We start from the raw sequence: 21,330 nt of genomic DNA on the forward strand, positions 1-21,330 counted from the left end.
ACAACACACAAAAAAGAGCTTTGTTTTGTAATAACAATTTGTTTCATGATGTAGCAAATTAGGTTTGAAAGAGCTCATAAGATTCTCTACCCCAAGCTCAATAAAGAATGTCCTGTGACAACTGGCTGAGAAGAGAGTGAAAGCATATCTACAACATTTTACATGGAAGGTTGTATTAGGTTTGTTCTCTGCCGATATTTTCCCACTTTTAGGGATCCAGAGCATCAAATAAATTGGTCACGTAGTTACGTATAGAAATTTATGCACTTTGTTTAGTTTTCAAGCTCATGTATCAGAACTAACCTCTTAAGTTCATTTAATGCAACATTAAGTAATTAGTAGGACTCAATTGGTTATGAAGTTGCTGTAACTCGGAGAAAACCACCTTATTATCACTATTCACTATTTTTTTCTATCTTGCATCTCTTATGAAAAAAATTGCCACTAATGGTGCTTGTTGTTTTTTTAGAAGTTATCTTTCTTACATGTGGTGTTGCATTTTGATCAGGGTTCTACTTGGTTACAATGGTAGGCCACATAGTTAAAAGTTCTTATTAGTAATGGTACCATGGTGCATGCACGATTATATGTATTACCTTATTTGAGAGAGCAATGTGTGTGCAATTTCACAAGTTAAGAACGAGAGTAGTAATTGAACCCATTTAATGATTGCCTGCCCTACGTATTTTCGCATTAAACATGGGGAGTTAAATGGATATATCTTGCAAGCTAATATTTTTGCAACAGTAGAAAGTCCGGTGATATACAAGGAAGTTCAGTGTATAAACATGATACCGTTGTCATTACAGTAAACATGCAAGTTCTTCTTTATTAATAGATAAGGACCATTGGTCTTGAACACTTTTGCAGCAATAAAAAGTCCATTAACATTATAATGTTGTAGGAATGATGCTTGGCTAAACTCCAACTTGAGAAATAATATAAGTCGATCGCCTGGGTCAGTTTGGAAGTAAATTAAGTGGGAAGGCCGAATGGGAGTATCAAAGTGTTTGAGGCATTTTGATGTATCTCGACCAAAAGCAGCCGGTTGAGATTATTATAGGTGACGAATTCGAAAGAAAATAAGAGGAAATGATTATGCTTACTGAAGAAAATCAGATTTGCCAACTTGATAGAAGTAAAGAAGGAACACAATTAGTTTACAGACTAAGAAACGTTCTAAAGAAAATCAGATTTGCCTACTTTGACAGAAGTAAAGGAAAACAATTAATTTATAGAAAAAGAACATTCAGATTTGCCAATTCATATAAAGATCATCATATGTTGCCCTTGTAAGAACAACTTACTAGGACAAAAGCTGAAGTGGTCAAAACTTAGAAGACAAAGTCGACTACCACTGCGATGTTTTGGTAACAGGCCTAATTAGTGGATTATGCAAGTGATGTTTAAGGAAGATGTGTTCGGCTTTAGTGTGCCTTTGAGAGCTAATGTTTGGTCTCGAGCTATTTTTAACTCCGATTGTGTATGTTTTGTACATATTGTCACCAGAATTACATCGTAGCAAGGCTTGAATGTCATGCGGCAACGCGCGAGTTTTTTGTCTAGTAATAATACATAATACATAAGATAAACTACACTTTAATCATGAAAACACTTATTTCGTTGCCTATCATCTACCAAAACAGAGTAGATATGGGCAAAAGCTTAAGCAAACTATGAAAACTGTTATGTGTATATAAAAGTTGGAAAAGGATAGATAATACATCGCTCATTGATTTCATTTTTCAAGGGCTTTAATACTATTTACACAAAGTCAAAATTTGAATTAAGGACATGGAGGAATGACTCCAGTCTTCTTAATAATGGGGTTCTAACTTGAGTATGGTGGAGATGACCAAGGTAGAGTTAGAAAATGATCCTCTTGTGCTTTTGAGTCTCAATACAAACCTCTGTTAGTTCTGTACCTAAAAGGTAAATAAAAATTAAGGAGTTAATATAATCACCGTTACAATAGAGTCCAGTATTGACCTATCATATAAAAGTACTAAAACCAGACAGAAGCGATCAAGATGTTCACGATGGCTGAATGAAAAACACTACCAAGTCTCACCTCTTCATGTGTTGTTTCCATACCTCTGTGTAAACCCAAGAAAGGCATCACCATTGAACAACAAGAACACCCAGTTGGCCGCCACAATAGTTCAACAACACGTTTACATTGCCCTCATTTCAATCCCTTTATTCAACTTTTCCCCACGTTGATTGCAATCAATCCATTTCTCATCTGGGTCAATCGCAATTTTGCTCATTCAGTACTGGGCCCTTGAGCTTTCATCTGATCCGGGTCTGCTTCAAAATCACAAATTTCCAATCCCCGGGTGGTTTTTCAGCCAATAATCTGATTCAGGAAAGCATGGTTTCTCTGGCGAATTCAGTGTTGTTTCCTGTGACTACATCCAATGGCATTTCTCGGCCGGTTAGATTACCAAAGGCGGTCAATTTTTGTGGTTATAAGCACAAGAGAGAGCCCAAAAACATTGTCTGTGCTTGTATGGCGCCTCCCCAGAATTTGAGGAGTGATGAATCCTTTGCTGCTAAATTCGAGGTTAGCAACAGTTTCCCTCTAGCTGTTTGATGTTAAAGAAGTCTGCTTTTTCTTTGTTTATGTATGAGCAATCACTTCCTATTGTCATATGCTATTCAACAACAGTTGAAGTGAAAATGTGGTTGCTGGTGTTGCCAATTTGTTTATATTGCTTTTGTTGAACTGGTGGATGATTGAATCACTTGTTCTTTGCTGCTAGACATGCAATACAATTATCACCTTAGGCCATGTGTGAGTTCAAAGATAAAAAAGGTTGTTAATTGGTATTGCATGTCGTGAAAGCATTTGCTATCTTGTATCTTTTTCATACGTTGCTCATGTCAGTTGGGCCTAGTTTGAATGTTGTACGATAGCCGTGGTTGACTAGGTTTGTCTCTGCAGGATTCATTTAAATCAGAGGATTTAACCACAGTAAGAGAGCCTGAGGAGGATGACTCTGATGTTCTGATTGAGTGTAGAGATGTCTACAAGTCATTTGGTGAGAAGCATATATTGAGAGGTTTAAGCTTCAAGGTGAATCAAATATACCATGTTTATTTGATTATGGCTTTTGAGTCGTTTACATGCATTGAACGTGGGCTAGGTTTGAACTTTGGCGGGGTGTTGTTTTCTGGTAATCAAAGTGTTTTAGCACTGTTGCTCATAGAAAAATGACCATACTCATTTGCTTTGGAGGAGTCATTGAATTGTTTGTTTATGAATGTGATTTGGCCTATGTCATGTAGTATGTTTTACGCTTACAAAGGTAGTTTTGGTTTTTGCCTCATATTTCTACATTTTTCCTCAATATTTTTTACAGTTTTTTCTAAGCTTAGGTCTTCGAAGTTTGAGAAAGATTGAGTGGGGTAAAATTTTAGGACAATATGCTGTGAGAGATTTTAGGGCTTGGGGCTTTTGAATGGTAGACTTCTGGAAGAGAAATAGTAAGAGTTTAAACTGATTGAAGAAACATGTTCTTATGCCATTGACTGGCTGTTGACCTCCATATGATTTTGAGGGAGCAGGGATCTATCAGAAGTTCTATGTTAAAAGGTGCGAGGAGTGTCAATTAGGAGTGTTTTTATTTTATTTTTTATAATGATATGTATGGTTCTCCCTAGTCTTTTTCTGTTAGATAATCAATTACGATCAACTTCTTTTGGGATCTTTTTGAAGCGAATATGTTTTTGTTTTCCTATAATTGCAACAAAACTTTAGTTCAGCTAATCTTCAATATTTTGGATCATGGACATTCCAGATTGTACTTTGCAAAGGACTAATTTTGGATCCATTTATAGATTAGACATGGCGAAGCAGTTGGAATAATTGGTCCTTCTGGCACTGGGAAATCTACAATTTTAAAAATAATGGCAGGGCTTCTTGCGCCTGACAAGGTAATTAGTTAATATGCCTCAAATAGTATGATATCCTTTGTTTATCTAGTTAAGATCTACACTTTGTTGAGCTTTAATGAGTTATTCCATAATACTTACATGTTGGGCTTCGTATATACTATGTTTCGTATTTTGCATGAGCAGGGAGAGGTATACATCCGAGGTCGAAAGAGAACTGGTTTGATCAGCGACGATGACTTATCTGGTCTTCGAATCGGATTGGTAATATTGCTATACAATTTATGTTGGCAGTGTTTATGGTGCAATTCTTGTACAAAATAAAGTCTATTTATTTTTAATCTTTCTCCTGAATAACAGGTCTTTCAGAGTGCTGCCCTTTTTGATTCGTTGACTGTTCGTGAAAATGTTGGTTTCCTTCTGTAAGAAGCTTTATATTCTTTCAATTTTGGCTTTCTTCTGCATTGTATTCCAAGCCAGTAGGTATCAATTAACATGCTGCAATATAATTCATATTGTTCTTTGATAGGTATGAAAATTCAAGCATGCCCGAGGAACAAATTTTGAAACTCGTGACTGCTAGCTTGGCTTCTGTTGGGTTAAAGGTACGGAATATGCCAATTTTCTGTACTGCATGTACATTTTAAAACTTGATTGATTTCATCTAGATTCTATCCATCCATCCATCTTTCCACTCTCCGCATGGATGCTATCTAATGATCTTGTTTGTAGCATATGAGACTTCATATGGTCAATGGCAGTGGTTCTTGATGAAAAAAAGAAACAAAAAATTGAAGTTTGAATTTTAAATTTAGTTTGATCATATTATGTTGTTTCTTAGGGAGTTGAGGATCGATTGCCTTCGGAGCTGTCTGGTGGAATGAAGAAAAGAGTTGCATTGGCTCGATCTATAATTTGTGATACAACAAAGGAAGCCATAGAGCCAGAGGTACAGTGAATGGCTAAAAGCTTGTGTTTGTTTTCTCTTGTTTGATTGGATAAAGCTTGCATAACTGTTTGAGTAGACAGTTAAACCTTTGGCCTTTTAGTGTTTCCATTGAGTTTATGTCAGTCAGAGTTTATTTAGTATCATCATCTAAGTTGAGGATGTAGTAATACTTTGTTCAGCTACTCAGACTGATGGAGTGTAGTACTGTGTATGAAATTGTTCTTTATCATATGTGGCTAACGAGGGTTGGTAGAAAAGCTTACTATAAGGTAAAAAAATAACAGCCTTTTTTTTTTCATTGCTGTGAGCTGGAGGGAACTAGAATTTCCAGGAGGTAACCAGCTATAGGAGTGTTCATGGTATCATGATTGACATCTATTATATGGGGATGTTGGGCATAAATTTTCTCCCATACGTTCCTTTGATCTTTTCCATCAAGGTCTTGTATGTTAGGATTCGGTGGTAATATAAAAATCAGGTACTAAGTGGAAGTAAGCTTCGTGTGAACATGTATGCACCCACATTGCTCTTTTTTTTTTTAGCTTCGTGCAATTGCTCAGTTCTGGTGGTAATGCACAACTGAGTTGGCCTGTTTTATGAGTCCCAACATTCTTCTGTACTCTTCAACAGGTGCTCTTGTATGATGAACCCACAGCTGGACTTGATCCGATTGCATCTACCGTTGTAGAAGACCTCATCCGCTCTGTCCATACAGAAGGGCAGGCCACATCAGTGAAGCCTGGGCAGATTGCATCTTATGTTGTTGTAACTCACCAACACAGCACCATCAAACGAGCCGTGGACAGGTGGTGTCTTTGTTAAAGCTGTTGTGCTGGTACTGAATACGTCTTTTGGTTGTGTCAGATGATAATAGGAATATATTCAATGTGTAGGTTATTGTTTATGCATGAGGGCAAGATAGTATGGCAAGGAATGACTGACGAATTCACAACTTCAACAAATCCAATCGTTCAACAGGTAATCATTACTTTAGTTATTCAGTGATTTGGCCAAAGTGTTTTCACATTCTTCAACAGGGGTTCGTTTTATGTATGATCAGACTCGTTTAAATGAGGACGTATATTGTTTCTCTCGGCAGTTCAACTTTTCTTAATGAACGATTCTGCTAGTGGGATGCTTTAGCTTGTGATGATCCTAATTTGTAGTCAGTCTTAACTGTTCTTTTTGGTGTGTTTATCAGTTTGCATCTGGGAGCTTGGATGGACCAATTAAATACTAGAAGTTGTTGCTAATGATAAAAAGGGTCGTATACATAAACAACACATGGTGATTTGCTTGCTGCGTTCTAGTGAAGAGGACGTGAATCTATGCTAGAACTGGGTCAGCTGGTGCCTACACATTCAGGCTCTCTGTGCCTCATTTCTTATATATTACAGCATGGCAGTGCATCGGAGCTGATACATACAAATTTTAGTCACTAAAAGAAATCATGTTCGATCTGAGTTTTTAGAGAGCCATCATCTTCTATATCACATGGCGAGTTGAGGTCACAGTTTACTTCTTTTTACTACTATTAACTTCTTCAGTGTTTGTACTTGCTAGTTTTAGTGTCTAATTTATTTATGTGCCCACCTCCCTAACGTCAATCTTTAACGGCTTAACCCAAATCTAATGTGGATGGTGGACAGTTTAGCTGTGTCCTCCATGCTTGCAAAAAACTAGAAGTCATTATGGGACAATCGGACCTTTGGCTTTTATATATTGAAATGCTTTCCTGAATTGCTGGATACTGACCAGACTGCGAAATCCGTGATCAGGTTACCTGCATGGAATATATTTCCTTCCTCAGAATTCCATGTATGTGTTCGGTTGTTTGCAATCATGTGCACTTTCACTAATATATTCTGTGTCATTTGCTCTGAAACATACATATCCTTAATCTATTATATATCCTTATGCCTGCAAGTAAATGCTCCTGGAACAAGTCTAAGAAGACTAACCCATGCAAGAACCAGAATTGCCTTTCAGCCCAAGTCTATGAGAAAAAATCTAACATCTGAGAATGTGAAGGGAAAGATAGACATATTGATGCATTTCTCATTTTAAATCAGGAACATCTGGGTTGTATGATAGCAATGGAATACAAAACTCATCCATTAGCAAGGGTCAACATGGACCAAACAAGAAAATGAGTAATTCAAAATATACAGCTTGTGGTTTTCTTGCTCATTAACATGTACATTGCACTAAGCTTTTGTATGCAGAATGTACCTCCGAGCTCGAGGGGAGCAAAACAGAGCCAAACCCCCAATGTAGAAACTCAGAAATGCACTTACACAGAAAACCCAAACTGAAATCCGCCCCTCAACCTCTTCTTCCCCTTCAAATGCCTTACCAGGCACTAGCGGAAGGGCCGCCGGATCACATCCTCCATCAGAGGACTCCAGACACAAATTTGGATTTCCAACAAATGCACCTGGAAATTTCTTATATCCTTGCTTCTTTGAGACAAACCCAGAAAAAGAGTTATATGACAAATCCAGAAGAATCAGGTCTGGAAGGCTGGAAATGTTTCCCGGGATGGGACCTGATAAAGCATATGTGACAAATCTAAGGCCTTTAAACTCCACATCTTTTCTAAATCTGGAACGCCACCGCGGAAAAAATTGTGCGACAGATTCATGTATTCCAAACCATGTAATCCAAATAGCCCCACTGGAACCTCCCCATCTAACACATTGTTAGAGAAATCGACTCCAATCATTGAAGATAGAATATAACTGAAGCTTAATTCGATACTACCAGTGATAACAATCAACACTTTTGTATCCACACTCTGCATTGAAACAAATGGATCTCTCTGCATTTTATCAACCTGTCCATTGTTAAAGCTTACGCTCGTGTTAAAATTACCATCTGGTATGAAGCCAGAAAATCTGTTTCCTGAGAAATCCATCATTCTGATCATGTCAAAAGTAAACAGCCAAGTAGGGAGACTTCCAGTAAATTCATTATGAGCAAGGGACAGATACCTGAGGTTTGGCCATTTGGTTATTGCATCACTCAAAGTTCCAGAGAGATTGTTATAGCTGAAATCTACAATCTCAAGTGATTTACAGCCAGCCAAAGTAAGTGGGATTTCCCCAGAGATCTTGTTGTTGCTAATGTCCAGTATCTTCAAGCTATCCAATGCATCAAGTTCAGGTTGAATTTCACCAGAAAGATTATTGTTACTGAGTATCAATGCAAGAAGCTGAAAGCAACCAACAATGTTCAATGGAATTGAACCTGATAACGAGTTGTATGAGAGGTCAATCACTTGTAGATAGGTTAAGTTTCCAATCCTCGCCGGAATTTCCCCAACAAGAAGATTGTGTGATAGAAACAGTGCCTGCAGGCTCTTCAATTCTGTAATCTTCAATGGGATTTCACCAGAGAACCGATTATGAGACAAATCAAGAAGAACAAGCCCGGATTTATCCGTTGTTTCTGCAATCTTGCTCAGAAGAGGACCGGACAAATCATTGTTACTCAAGTCCAAGAGAAGAAGCTTCTCCGAAAAAACAAGTCTTGGAGAAATCTCATAAGTCAATTGATTGAATGAAAGGTTTAGATTTTGCAAAGCTTGAAGTGAACTTATACATGTAGGTATGCCTCCAACCACAGAATTGTTAGCCACATTCAAAACTTTAAGAGACTTCCCACAAGTAGAGAAACAAGGCAAAGTACCCGAAAACTGGTTCGAACCAAGATTGAGAAACACCAAAGATTGGTGAAAATCACTAAGACTGCCAGATAAATAATTGTTCCCAAGATCCAAATACTTGAGAGTTCTCGAGTACAACAAGCTTTCAGGAATCTCCCCCTGAAATGAATTGAAACCCATATCTAGCTTCTCCAACTGCGCCGAGAAATTACCAATCCACCAAGGAATAACACCTCCCAAATCATTATTACCATTCAAAACAAGTTCTTTCAACTGCCCCAGCCTCATGAATGTATCAGGCACCACACCCTGAAACCTATTCTGACCGAGATGTAGAGTCCTGAGAAAGCTCAGAGTCCCCAAACAAACTGGTATTGGGCAACTAAAGTTGTTCTGGGACAAAACCAATTCTTGAAGAAATGGAAGCTTGCACAAACTGGGGTGAATTTGGCCTGACAAGTTCATATTTGTCAAGCTAATCGAAACCACTTTACCAGTCTGGTTCTGGCAAGTGATTCCAGTCCAGTTGGCACAATTAGACCCAACCCAGCTTGACAAGCTCTGGCTACGATCTTGAACACCTGACCTAAATAGCAAAATGGAAGCTCTATCTTCTGGGTCCAGATCAAGGCTCTGTGACAGATTTGAGCATGCAACCACTAACAATACCAGTAGCTTTGCAACTGACTTGAGATTACAAAAGGGTAAAAACCCTGAAGCCCATTTGTGTCCCATGAGGAACAAATAGAGGGTTTTACAGAGTTGGTTGGGTAGGTGAAGAAGTAACACTAAACCAATCACAGGTATGAAAAGCTAAAACCCACCTTCACAAAGATGGTTTAGACCCAAAAACTTGAACAAGCAGAGGAAAAGAGCTCAGTTACAGTAGCTAAAACTATACCTAGCTAAAACAGATCGGTGCAGTAGCGAAGAAGATGAAGAAAAGCAGAATTCTTGACTAATGTAGAGGCAGACTGAGAAAAGCAAGAATGGAATGTTAATAATGGTTAAGAGATAAAGGTGAGAGAATCAGACTTACAGATGAAAATGAAGCAGACAGGTAATAATGAGGACCAGTGTGAATGGAGTGTGGAGACTGGAGAGTGAGACTGGTGGAAGCAAAAAGGGAAAAGAATATGGAATTTGGGAAAGCTTCTTTAGAAAAGGATCTCTTTTTCTCTCTCTCTCTCTCTCTCTCAAAGACAAAAGGAAAAGCCATCAATTGGATCAAACTACCCAGTTTTAATTTGGACCCATTTAATTGGATCAACTAAGTGCTTTGGGCTTGCTAATACTGTACAAGTGTTTCTCTTAAAACATTGCACATTGACACGTCTGTGGACGGTGTGGTTCTAATTCTATTTTTCATATGATTGTTTTGACAAGGCACCTCGATATAGAGTTACTGCTATAATAGTGAGGAATCACAATACAATTTTTGGGATTTGCGGGTATGAAAAAATATATACGAATGTCTTAATGATTGTTATTTTTAATGAAATTTTGTATGAATGATCTACCTATATATATCTACAAATTAAATAGTAGAGATCTAAATATGAGATTGAAAACTTGGTGAATCAAAGTGGTCATCAATTAGTCCTTAATAAGATATGGTCCTTATTAGAAAGACCCTCATAAGGTTAATAGTGACTAAGTGAACGAATACATGTGTACATACACTTGTACATACATGTGTAAGTTGAAATGGTGAAACATTTCACATTGCCCTCACTTTCATATTCCAAGTCCAATAATTGATCACATCTGTCCTATTGTGCTGCCTTCTAAGAATTCATACTCAAAAGTTTGACTCGTATCTCTTTACTTAGAGATGTATGTAGACATGACAAGGAAACTAGAGATTTTTCTGATTTGAAAGATTCTGACCATTATCCCAATATAGGACTGAAAAGAAAAACTTGAGGCTGAGTTTGTGATGAATATGGTCATAACTCATAAAGGAACAATGGAGTTCATTTTCCAATTTTTTCTTCTTCAAATTAGCTGAATGCTTTAGTGTAACTAGATATGTGTAGAATTTACCGGACATGCATAGCTCATTACAAACTCATTAGATCACATTGCATAATATACGATGTAAGTGACTTTTTCTAATGAGAACCAATAAACAAAAATTCACTCAAGTATGTCGATATAATTCTACATCTATTATTACAAAACGATTACCTAGAAGTTTTACTAAATTATAAATTGTCAAATCTACTATTATATATGTCTATTCTCATACATGAATAGAATAATAATTACGTAAAAATACAAATATTTATGTTATAACAAAACTGTCATTCGTAAGAAACAAAATTACATAAAATAATTATTTTTTAAAAATACAGTTTGAATAAAATTATGAAACTTGTCCGATCAAAACACGTTATCATACGCGACCAATAATAAATTAAAATGAAAACGAAATAGGCATCGAAATCCCCAGAATTTCGCTCCCAAATATTCACTCTCATCCACAGGTGTTTAGAAGCGACCGAACTTGAAGCTCCAGAAGACACCAAACACACACGAAACTGAGAGAGAGAGAGAGAGAGAGTCAGAAGACAGAGCTGTGATTTTACACATTTGATGGGCCTTTACTTTCCTCTTCTTGTGCTCATTCATCAATGGCCTCCTACTCTCTCCTCTTTACTTCCTTCTCCTCTTCTTTCTTGAACACCCTTCTTCACAGGTTCCCCATCACCGGAATCCTCCTCCTCCTCATTTTCCTCCACTCCCTTTTCTAACCCCGATCTCGATCTGGGTTCCTTTCAATTCCATTCATTTCTGCTTTCTTCATCATATCTCCAATCTTGCCTCATAAAAGATCAGCCTTTTGAGTTTCAGAGTTCCCTGTTGAGGTAAAGCTTGAATCTTTATAATCATAATCTTAATGCAAATCACTTCAGTTTTGCTAAGTTTGTTTGTGGTCGTGCAATGACAGAACAGGCAATGGCATCGGTGTTTCTGTACCACGTTGTTGGTGATCTAACTGTCGGGAAGCCGGAGATGGTGGAGTTCTGCGAGACGGAGTCGGTGGAGGCGGCGATAAAGGCGATCGGAGATTCGACCGAGTGTGGGATACCGGTGTGGAAGAGGAAACCACATGCGGGTATTGAGAACAATGAAATGAAGCAGCAGAGGTTTGTGGGGATTCTCAATTCGCTTGACATTGTTGCTTTCTTTGCTAAAAATGAGTGCTTGGAGGATCACGACAAGGCTCGCAAGACTCCCGTTGCCGAAGTTGTTGCTCATAATAATTCTCTGCTGCGCCAGGTTGATCCTGGCACAAGGTACTTTGCTTCTCAATCTTATACACTTTGTATCTATGAATTGTTGTCATGGTGTTTGATGATCTTGTGTAGTGCTGAAGTAAATATCATTTATCATTGTTTTTGAGGTAGTGATATGAGATTTATGATTGTTGTTGAGAGGGTCACGCTTGAGAAAATGTGTACGTGGACATTGCATTGGGGGTATTTACAGGGGCGGAGCTAAGTGGAGGCTTAGCCATACTAGACTTTCGTTAAATACTTGGATGCATAAGGTATATAGTTATAGTAGAAATTGTAGGTTTGAACTTTAAACATATTTGCAATGCCACCATTGAGGTCTTAGATGTGTTGTGGAATGTGTCAGCTTCTATTACCTTCTGTCCAACTATTGATCAAGCACTGCCGTAGTGTGGTTTGTAGTATCTATTATATCTCATTTGATGACTAATTAGAATCCAAGGCCTATTGGCACTGGATTTAGAGTTTACAAAATTGCTTTAAATTTTGTGTACACATTATTACCTGTTAGAAAGAAACAAAAAATGTCTCATTTAAAGCAATGTCTTAAATCTCTCTGCTAGGTTGATAGATGCACTGGAGATGATGAAGCATGGTGTAAAGCGTCTTCTTGTTCGGAAGAGCGTCGTATGGCAAGGCATGAGCAAGCGATTCTCAATTCTCTATAATGGTAAGTGGCTCAAGAATGCTGATACTAGTGGCAGTAACAATAACCTTGGTGTCAGTTCCAATCGGCCTTCCTCATCGTCCACCACCACTGTCCGCGACAGCTTTTGCTGTCTCTCAAGAGAAGATGTTATACGTTTCCTAATTGGTTGCCTAGGTGCCCTAGCACCTCTTCCTCTCTCCCCAATTTCCTCTGTTGGAGCCATCAACCGAAACTACAAGTGGATTGAAGCCACATCCGAAGCCATTGAAGCCACTCAAAAGCTTCCTGAAGACCCCAGCGCAATTGCTGTGTTAGAACAGTTGCAGGATGGTCAGTATAAGATTATAGGAGAGATCTCTGCCTCCAAACTATGGAAATGTGATCACTTAGCAGCAGCATGGGCTTTAGCTAATCTTTCCGGCGGACAATTTGTAATGGGTGTTGAGGATAATGTGTCCTCAAGGTCACAGAAAGATTTTTCAATTAATAAAGCTGCTGGGGATAACAATCCAGCTAATGGTGGTGAGACGACAAGACGAAAGAAATTCAGTAGCAAGAGTATAGGTTTCAACCCCGCAAACCAGAGCTTGGCAGCAACTAGAAGCATGTACAGGGGAAGGAGTGCACCTTTGACATGTAAGGTTACAAGTTCATTGGCTGCTGTCATGGCTCAGATGTTGTCGCACAGAGCAACCCATGTCTGGGTGACTGAGGATGAAAGTGACGATGTTATAGTTGGGGTCGTTGGTTATGCGGATATTATGGTTGCTGTCACCAAACAGCCATCCTCGGTTGCCCCTCCCCCAGGTCGGTTGTCTACTGAGCATTCTGGTATTGTTAATGACTGCCACCATTGAATTATTTCCTTATTTTTTCCGGCTCTATGAAGTATTTTTCAAGTCCTTCAAAACAACAAATGAACTATTTCTTAAGTGTTGTTTCCTATACTATTTGTGTTTGGTAAATTGTAAAAAGGGGCTTGAGACTGGGAATGTAAGATTTTGACCTTTGGTAAAACTATATTGCAATAATGGATAAGTGGAATAAGCAGAAGCGAGAATAATTATGCTCAACCATGTCTATACCATCTTACTGATTGTTCTGTGATTAGCAGTATGATATGATATGGTAACATTTCGAGTGGAATAAGCCATTTTCAAATGGCTTATAGCAGATTATCAGTTGTATAAATCTCAATAGAAATTTGCGTTTCGACTTTGCTAGAATTAACTCGAGTTTCAAACAAATTTCACCTTTCTAAGATCAATATAACTTTCTTTAAGTCAATTGACACCCTAGAATACCATTAGGAATAAGCAACTCTAAACTTTTCTTTAAAAAATTAACTCTAAATTATCATATATTAGGATAGCATATCCAATTCTCAAAATCGAAACTAAAGTGACATCGAAAATATTAGCTCCGAAGATACTTTGCATCAATTTTTGCTGCTATTTATCGCTATATTAATCAGTTTCAGGAATCAAATCGAAATCTCAAACCACTTTGATTTAAAAAATGGTATATATATGAACAGAATGCATGCTTATGCTTCTTATATAGAAAACTTAATCTGGCAGTCTTATGTTTAGCCGCCTCAGCCAAATTGAGTGAAGCACCATATGAAACACATCAAACGGCTTGGCAGGCCGGTTCAGCTCAAAATGCCTTCTCACTTGCATCACCCTCTTCTGCAATTTCAAGTATTCTGTACGAGAAACAGCTTTCAATATTGACTTAATTTCCGGTATTCTCTTTGGTGGAATCGCTATCGTAAACTTGCTCCAATCAAGAACATCGCCAAAGGGTAATGCATAATACTCAGAAATGAGCACTGGAACACATCCTGCATACATTGCTTCAACCACTCTAGGACTAGCAACTTCAGTCCCACTTGGACATAAGCAAAACTTGGTTTGCCCCATAATTTGGTGATAATTTTGACCCTTTGGAAGATACTCATGGACTTGGATTTCCTCATCTTTGTCCCTCCAATGCTCAAACAAAAACTTCCTTATGTTGCCGTGAGCACCGCCGGCAAAGAAAGCCAGGATAGGACGCTCATTAGGATGTGAATCAAGGAGTGATGGTCCTAGAGTGCCACTGGCTAAGTTATATTCTGGCAACGAGACGTCTCTCCCAGGCTGGAATCCTTCAGAGATGTTAGCATTACAAAGCACTCTTATGAAATTTTTGTAGAACTGTACATCATCATTTACTATTTCTGGTGCCTGCAAAGATCATATAAAAAATTTATAGGCATGCAACAATAGCTTGATGGTGAAGACAAGTAAAATCAAAAGATCATGAATGCATACCCAGTCATGACAGGAGACCATAAAATGGTCAGCTCCCTCGCTCCTATTCCAGTAGGGATATTTTTGAGCTACCACATTGATATAGTCGGTGATGATACGAACCAATCGACCGTGAAAAGTATAAGGTTTAGGCCGCTCATACAAGAAATCAGCAATCCTTTTAACACTTACTGGTACGAAGAACGAATGTGCCTCATGAAGATGGTCAGCCAGAAATGGACCCTTCCCACTACTATCCAGCTCATCCATGAATTGGCCTTCTATAGAGTAGATGTATGACATTGGTCCATTATGGAACATTGGTATCTCCCCTTCTTTGTATGCCCATATCTTGAATGTCTTTACCATCTCTATGTGACTCCTGCTAATCCAAATAATGAGTTAACTTAGGAAAGACTGAAAGAGTGCTATCTATACCGGACAAATTTGTTCACAATATCAGATGACAAATTTTTCATTTATTCACTACGCATGCTAAATATTTACGAAATTATTGCTTATTTTGGTACTGCCATGGTTATGTTGCAAGTTATGACCAAAATGAGACCAAAGTTGAGTTAACACATGAGGTTACAATCTAACCATGCCATTGTTACCGAAATGCAATTGTCTGTTATTTCTAACTTGACAAGCAATTCTATCAGTCTGCACTTCTAAACTGAAAAGAAAAATCCTTTACTCTTGATTAGTCAACAGTTGAGGAGTGTAACAACAGCAGTCACTATTACAATAATGAAGAAGATGCAATCACTGTCAAACGTGGACAGAACACTGGAGTGACTGGACAAACTATCGGAAAGAGTACACGCATCAAGTCATATTCAATCAATTTGTTTAATTTCTTAAGAAGCAATTAAGAATATATTCCACATCCCAATTTCATATTCCACTCAAACCGGAGAGAATGGATATTGGATATATAGTATGCCAAAGATAACGCCAAAACTTCAATTATTTTTAGAATATGAGTAGTGAAGGTTCAACCACTAGCAACGAACAAATGGCATTTTGGACCATATTCCTAATAGCTTCATATTAAATTCATCAGAGAAGAATCCACAAAAGAAAGATGAAGTTGCAAAGTGGAAAAGGATTGCGTTGGAGGTAAGAAGAGTACTGACACACATTTTTAGTCAAGGAAATTGCACTGAATGTTATTCCAAACGTAATCACCACAATTATGCCAAAATCAAACTTCAAGTTAAAATCTCAGAATTGAAATGAATATGCATGGGATGGATTTCAAAGAACTTAACTGATGAAATGCAATGGGATTTCTGTTAGAGGGAGAGAAGAAAAGGACGAGAAGGAGAAGGAGGAGAAATGTTAGAGAGAGTAGATATGGTGAACGGAATTCAAAGGCAGCCATACCTCCCTAGTTATAAAAATGGCACACACCCCTTGTAATCTGTCCGTCGTCTTCTTCTTTCTCCTTTTCTTTTACTACTTCTACTTGCTTGCCTTTCGTTTTTACTTCGGGGGAACACCACCGATGATTCAGTCACCAGCTTACTTGTGTCTCATTATCAAGTATATATTATATACTAACTAGCTCATAATCAGTGTCGTTGTAGTATAGTGGTAAGTATTCCCGCCTGTCACGCGGGTGACCCGGGTTCGATCCCCGGCAACGGCGTTTTTTGCTTTTTTTTAGAGGACAAGTTAACTAGGATTGTAGGAACAATAAATCATTTCAGCTGGGCACTCTGTTTCTCTACTTTGATCACATATCTGGCCAGTGTTTGAGCATCATTTGAATATAAAGTTACAAGGACAGGAACAACAAAAACTCAGAATCCTTTTGTCGAAGATGATTAAGCATATAGCCCCTGTCACGTTAGCGCTTGCACGTATAGCTAACTATATGCAGGGAAGTGATCAATGATTGAATCTTTACAAGCTAGGCCTTCTAATCCTCAAAATTTATCAGGTAATCGAATGTTGAGCCTTTTAAGCCACACTGAGTGAAGCACCATATGGAATACATCAAAGGGCTTTGCTGGGCGGTTGAGCTCAAAATGCCTTCTCACTTGCAGCACCCTCTTCTGCAGTTTCAAGTACTTTTTGTGTGAAACAGCCTTCAATATCGTCTTGATTTCTGGTATTCTCTTGGGTGGAATTTGTATCGAAAACGCGCTCCAGTTAAGAACATCAGCAAAAGGTATTGCATAGGAATCAGAGATCAGCACCGGAACACATCCTGCATTCATTGCCTCCACCACTCTAGGACTTGCCACTTCAGAACCACTCGGGCACAAGCAGAACTTGGTTTGTCCCATTATCTTGTGGTAGTTTATAGCCTCGGGAAGTTTTTCATAAACCCGAACTTCATCATCTTTTTCTTTCCAATGCTCAAACAAAATGCTCCTAATGTCTCCATGGGCTGCACCGGCAAAGAAAGCAAGGACACTACGGTTTTTAGGGGGTAGCCCGAAACGGGGAGGGCCAAGCTGGTTGCGTTTTAAGTTGTATTCTGGAATTGAGCAATCTCTAGTTGGCTTGAACCCTTCAGAGATATTCGCATTGCATAACACCTTTATCAAGTTCTTGTACGGCTTGGGGTCATCACGTTGAATAAGTGATGCCTGAAATACAAACACATAAACATTAAACAGGGAATTAACAAAATTACATTACTCAGTTAACTCATATCACACTTTGTTTAGGGATGATTTCTCGGTATATCAAGATCCAATGATAGATCAGCTTAGGCTTCGAATTCGAACAGCTCTCCTACCTCAGCTAGGAATACTCAAAAGGAGAGAACACCTAGTCCTCAGCTGTCACTGCTATCTTTTAGATAGTTCAAATATGTAACTGGTCCTTATTACTCAGTTGAGGATAGTAATCTATTTGTATCTAAAACACACTGATCATGATTCATGAATACATAAATTCAAGTCAGGTACTGTATTGGTGCGACTGACAAATTATCCCAAATCTACTCTTCCAATCCTAAACACCTTTAAACTTAATTTCTAAGTTTAAACATATCAAAATCACGTATCTATACTTTTTAGTTCTCTTTTTCATGATAGGGACGAATACCATCTTTGGGGGTAGGAAAGCGTCATTATAGTTTAGACCCTGAATTCATGGCTTCAGGTTCATGGTTGGACAATATAACATGTCAATTGTAAAAAGAGAACATAAATCTTAACATGCAAGGTTTACCTTTACCCACATCAAAGCCTTAAGAATAAACTGAATGCAAAAGTATTAAAACAGAAGCTTACTAACCCAATCATGACAAGAGACCATAAAATGGTCTGCTCCACCACTCCTGTTCCAGTAAGGATACTTTTCTTGTATAACAAGAATGTAGTCGGTGAAGATGCGAGCCAGTCGATGAAAAAAAGTCTGCTGCTGAGGTCTGAACAAGAAGTCAGTAATCTTGGATACACTCAATGGTAAGAAGAAGGCATGCGCCTCATCAGGATGCTTGGCCATGAAAGGGCTCGGACCACTTTCCATCTCAAAAATGAACTGTCCCTCAATGGAGTAGAGGTATGTAGTTGGTCCATCATGAACCATTGGTACTTCTCCTTCCCTGTATGCCCAGACCTTGAATGTCTTGACCATTTCTATATGACTCCTATCAAATCATAACAAAGATAAAATAGACCTAACTTTAAAATTGAATAAGCATAAGATGCTGTCTTGCACTCTTGCTAAAGCCTAAAGGCAAATACAAAACAGAGACATCACAATATGAATTATGCACTAATTATGCATTTTCAAATTTAAAAATTGATTGATTGTGAACCTTTTGTTTTTTAAGATATGGTCAAGACTAGAAACATCATAGACAAATTAGAGATTAGACTAGCCACCCACCCAAAATACGCAGCCAAATGTTAAAAAGACTGTGTTTGGTTGCAATTTAACGATTGAAAACAACCCAGAGATCAAAGGAAGTTCCAAGATCTAAAGGCTGAACTTTGATGAGAAACATCACTGATTCAATGGCATTCGATAAAATCGGTGCATTTTAAAGAATCCAATGCCCAAATTCTTCTCTGTAAGTAATGGTAAGTTTTCAGTATTGTAGTGGTTAACCATCTCTTCAATTATAATCTACCACAGTACCACTACAAGAAGGTGGTCTACTCTATTGCATCAATCGATCCATAATTGATTTATGGGTACATTAAGACAGATGTTTGGTAAAAAAGATATAAACATAAAGATAGAAATGAACAAGAAAACTTGACGTACTGATGAAATGCATAGGGATTTCTGTATATACTTCCTCTTGGGATGTAAATCTCATTTCTGTCAGAGGTATAATTCTTTGTCACAATAGCTTCGCGAATTATGGCTCTTGCTCTGGCCAACTCCTCTTCAATCTTCTGCGTTTTGCTCTTGATCTGTACATAAAATTCTCCCTAATGAATTCTCAGCAAAAACAGAGACCACCACATAAAACCCAAAACCTCAAAATTAACAAGTATCTCGGAATCAGGTTGCAAACTACTCACTTTAAGACTGTGACTGTGTACTTGAGGCAAACTGGGAGTTGAAGAAGCCCCATGTTGGTGAAACAGCGGAAGGAGGGAAGGCGCCGGCGCCGGTGCCGGAGGCGAGACGACGTGCAAGGCTTTGTCGTTGTCGGTGGCTTGTTGGTGATGATGAGCAGAAGAAGAGTTAGATAGGGAGGAGGAGGGAGAAGAAAGATTGAGAGAGAGATATTGGTTTCGGTTTAATGGAGAGAAGAAGAGGACGGTTATGAACAGAAGGAGAAGAAGTACAGAGAGTAATATTGGAGAACGATAATCTGAGTCTGCCATGGCTAAAGAGCAAAACCAAGGTTTTGTCTAGTACACTAAATCATAAAAGAAGAAGAAGAAGAAGAATGGATCATTTTATGTCACTCGCGACAAAATCGGTTCAAAAAGTCTTGAAGAGTTTGAAAACGTGATATAAGGAGATGGGAAGAAGAAGAAGAAAGAAGCATCAGCTGTGCTGTTGCTATTTCATTCAATTTGGCATTTAAAATTTCTGGATTTGAGTCGCTGATTGTTTTCTTTTATGGCAAGTGAAATCTGGTGCACCATCAAATATTAAATGCATGGCCTTTTGGGGAAGAATTTGGTCCTTTACCTTAGAGCTACGAATTTCTTTCTTCTTGGGAACTTCTTATGGGAACCATACCATAGCGACTGATGCACTAGCTCAAATCAAAGTTATGAACGGATGAAATTCATGTGTAACATTTCTAAAATACCTTATTATATATAGAGATATTTAAAACTTTCTTATCAATACTTAGTTACTTACTAAGGTTTGTACATATGAAACCTAACACTCTATATAAAGACTAACCTAACGCCTTATATAAAGACTAAATATAGGCTTCTAAATGGTCAAATTGAGGTACTACATAGGTAGACATACTGAGACATTTCTGCCTAAACCAACTTAGGAACATTTTCACCTATTGATTCACTCTGATTTCAGAGGCAGTCGACAACTCCAACCCACATAAAGCACACATTTTCAACGAAAATGTGTAGAATATTACATTGCAGATCCATAGGTATTTATATATGCTATTCAAATGCTGACACACAAAATGAAAAATATATGATAATTTAGTTGACACAATGGATGAAGTCGTATTGATCGATCTTCAATACCATGAGTAGTTCGATTCTATGCATCTACGAAGTCTCTACTTTACTCCTCGGCCATCCATAAATGAACAGTTTAAACATTAACTAAGCAGTGGGAGAACGTTTAAGCAACCACAACTCCACAAGGCAGAGAAGAGGAAAATTTTACTATTAAAAGACTTACACATTCGCGAGAGCGATCTTAAATCTTAATCAATTGACAACCAAACTTGTATAGTCATTAGAGCCTTGGCTTAATCAAACTCATCCAGGATCGACTCAACATGCCTTGAAGATCTTGGTCCTCATAGTCTTGTTCTTGATGAAGAATATGAGTTTGAAGGAAAATGATTTAAGGTACAAGTGGATCGGCATTTACTATGAAATCGCACCAACAATTTTCATAATATGCTTTGGTCAGTTGGTGTGCAAATCGTTATGCTCCTAAGTTTATACCATTCATTTGGAGACACATGGTGTGGAAGATTACAAATATACATCGCACCAGTAATTAAATTGCGGAAGAGGCCAGAGTCTACTTACACCCGGACTTTCATCTGGACACACCATTAAATCATATTGACTTGGTTCAAGAGGAGGAGTGCATTTTTTTATTTGTTTTTAGGTGCTTACTGCTTACAAATTATGTTGTAATTTCATGATTTATAGGCTTATTTTTACCGAGTGAGCATGAAAAATTTCTTAAATAAGTGTGTCTATGTATCGCTGTGATACTTATACAACCCATTATCAATCTACTTTCGACAAAGAGAGAGTAATGTAGCGGTTCAATTCTGTTTTCATGTAAGAAATAAACTCAAATTATATCTGATCTTGTTTAAGTTCAACTCCAAACTACCACGGTGGAAAACAGAAAACATATTTTACAAACCAAATCATAACCCGGTGTCTCTTTTATTGTAGTTGAGGTCG

General features: G+C 38.0%; 4 protein-coding genes and 1 non-coding gene across 8 annotated transcripts; 3 read left to right on the forward strand and 2 right to left on the reverse strand.

Moving 5' to 3' along the window:
• The first annotated feature begins 2,045 nt into the window (after nt 1–2,045).
• On the forward strand, nt 2,046–6,436 carry LOC126798472 (protein TRIGALACTOSYLDIACYLGLYCEROL 3, chloroplastic). Its single transcript, XM_050525454.1, has 10 exons — nt 2,046–2,566; nt 2,948–3,079; nt 3,844–3,939; nt 4,084–4,161; nt 4,258–4,319; nt 4,427–4,502; nt 4,739–4,846; nt 5,477–5,652; nt 5,740–5,824; nt 6,048–6,436. The coding sequence occupies exons 1-10, from the start codon at nt 2,375–2,377 to the stop codon at nt 6,084–6,086; spliced, it is 1,044 nt and encodes a 347-aa protein (XP_050381411.1). The 5' UTR covers nt 2,046–2,374; the 3' UTR covers nt 6,087–6,436.
• Nucleotides 6,437–6,825: 389 nt separating this feature from the next.
• Nucleotides 6,826–9,622, reverse strand: LOC126798269 (receptor-like protein CLAVATA2). Its single transcript, XM_050525185.1, is given in 2 exon segments — nt 6,826–7,406; nt 7,409–9,622. Coding segments are annotated over 2 exon segments (2,193 nt in total). The 5' UTR covers nt 9,249–9,622; the 3' UTR covers nt 6,826–7,053.
• A 1,364-nt stretch (nt 9,623–10,986) lies between these two features.
• LOC126798442 (CBS domain-containing protein CBSX6) lies at nt 10,987–13,545 on the forward strand. Of its 2 annotated transcripts, none has more exons than XM_050525409.1 (3): nt 10,987–11,383; nt 11,467–11,815; nt 12,379–13,545. In XM_050525409.1, the coding sequence occupies exons 2-3, from the start codon at nt 11,475–11,477 to the stop codon at nt 13,319–13,321; spliced, it is 1,284 nt and encodes a 427-aa protein (XP_050381366.1). In that variant the 5' UTR covers nt 10,987–11,383; nt 11,467–11,474; the 3' UTR covers nt 13,322–13,545. The 2 variants fall into 2 exon arrangements, with proteins under 2 accessions (XP_050381366.1, XP_050381367.1); XM_050525410.1 differs by having other exon boundaries at nt 11,472–11,815.
• A 360-nt stretch (nt 13,546–13,905) lies between these two features.
• LOC126798024 (probable glycosyltransferase At5g20260) lies at nt 13,906–19,894 on the reverse strand. 3 transcript variants are annotated; one of them, XM_050524839.1, is made up of 4 exons: nt 19,264–19,873; nt 19,001–19,152; nt 14,783–15,143; nt 13,906–14,695 (listed from the first exon to the last, which is right to left on the reverse strand). In XM_050524839.1, the coding sequence occupies exons 1-4, from the start codon at nt 19,570–19,572 to the stop codon at nt 14,033–14,035; spliced, it is 1,485 nt and encodes a 494-aa protein (XP_050380796.1). In that variant the 5' UTR covers nt 19,573–19,873; the 3' UTR covers nt 13,906–14,032. The 3 variants fall into 3 exon arrangements, with proteins under 3 accessions (XP_050380796.1, XP_050380798.1, XP_050380797.1); XM_050524840.1 differs by lacking the exons at nt 13,906–14,695; nt 14,783–15,143 and adding exons at nt 16,511–17,367; nt 18,023–18,377 and having other exon boundaries at nt 19,264–19,894; XM_050524841.1 differs by lacking the exons at nt 19,001–19,152; nt 19,264–19,873 and adding an exon at nt 16,039–16,057 and having other exon boundaries at nt 13,912–14,695.
• TRNAD-GUC (transfer RNA aspartic acid (anticodon GUC)) lies at nt 16,347–16,418 on the forward strand. The gene has a single exon. It is a non-coding gene; the product is annotated as a tRNA-Asp (tRNA).
• Nucleotides 19,895–21,330: the final 1,436 nt, after the last annotated feature.

The sequence above is a fragment of the Argentina anserina genome, chromosome 6 (assembly GCF_933775445.1).
Source record: "Argentina anserina chromosome 6, drPotAnse1.1, whole genome shotgun sequence".
NCBI lineage: Eukaryota > Viridiplantae > Streptophyta > Magnoliopsida > Rosales > Rosaceae > Argentina > Argentina anserina.

What these genes read in the sequence shown, in the direction of transcription:
- LOC126798472 (XM_050525454.1), top strand. Translation starts at nt 2,375, where the DNA reads ATGGTTTCTCTGGCGAATTCAGTGTTGTTTCCTGTGACTACATCCAAT. An exon ending in GAAAATGTTGGTTTCCTTCT is followed by an intron (nt 4,320 to 4,426) that starts GTAAGAAGCTTT and finishes GTTCTTTGATAG; the next exon opens with GTATGAAAATTCAAGCATGC. An exon ending in AGGAAGCCATAGAGCCAGAG is followed by an intron (nt 4,847 to 5,476) that starts GTACAGTGAATG and finishes ACTCTTCAACAG; the next exon opens with GTGCTCTTGTATGATGAACC.
- LOC126798442 (XM_050525409.1), top strand. Translation starts at nt 11,475, where the DNA reads ATGGCATCGGTGTTTCTGTACCACGTTGTTGGTGATCTAACTGTCGGG. An exon ending in CAGGTTGATCCTGGCACAAG is followed by an intron (nt 11,816 to 12,378) that starts GTACTTTGCTTC and finishes TCTCTCTGCTAG; the next exon opens with GTTGATAGATGCACTGGAGA.
- LOC126798024 (XM_050524839.1), bottom strand. Translation starts at nt 19,572, where the DNA reads ATGGCAGACTCAGATTATCGTTCTCCAATATTACTCTCTGTACTTCTT. An exon ending in TACACAGTCACAGTCTTAAA is followed by an intron (nt 19,153 to 19,263) that starts GTGAGTAGTTTG and finishes TTTTATGTACAG; the next exon opens with ATCAAGAGCAAAACGCAGAA. An exon ending in TGGTCTCCTGTCATGACTGG is followed by an intron (nt 14,696 to 14,782) that starts GTATGCATTCAT and finishes TGATCTTTGCAG; the next exon opens with GCACCAGAAATAGTAAATGA.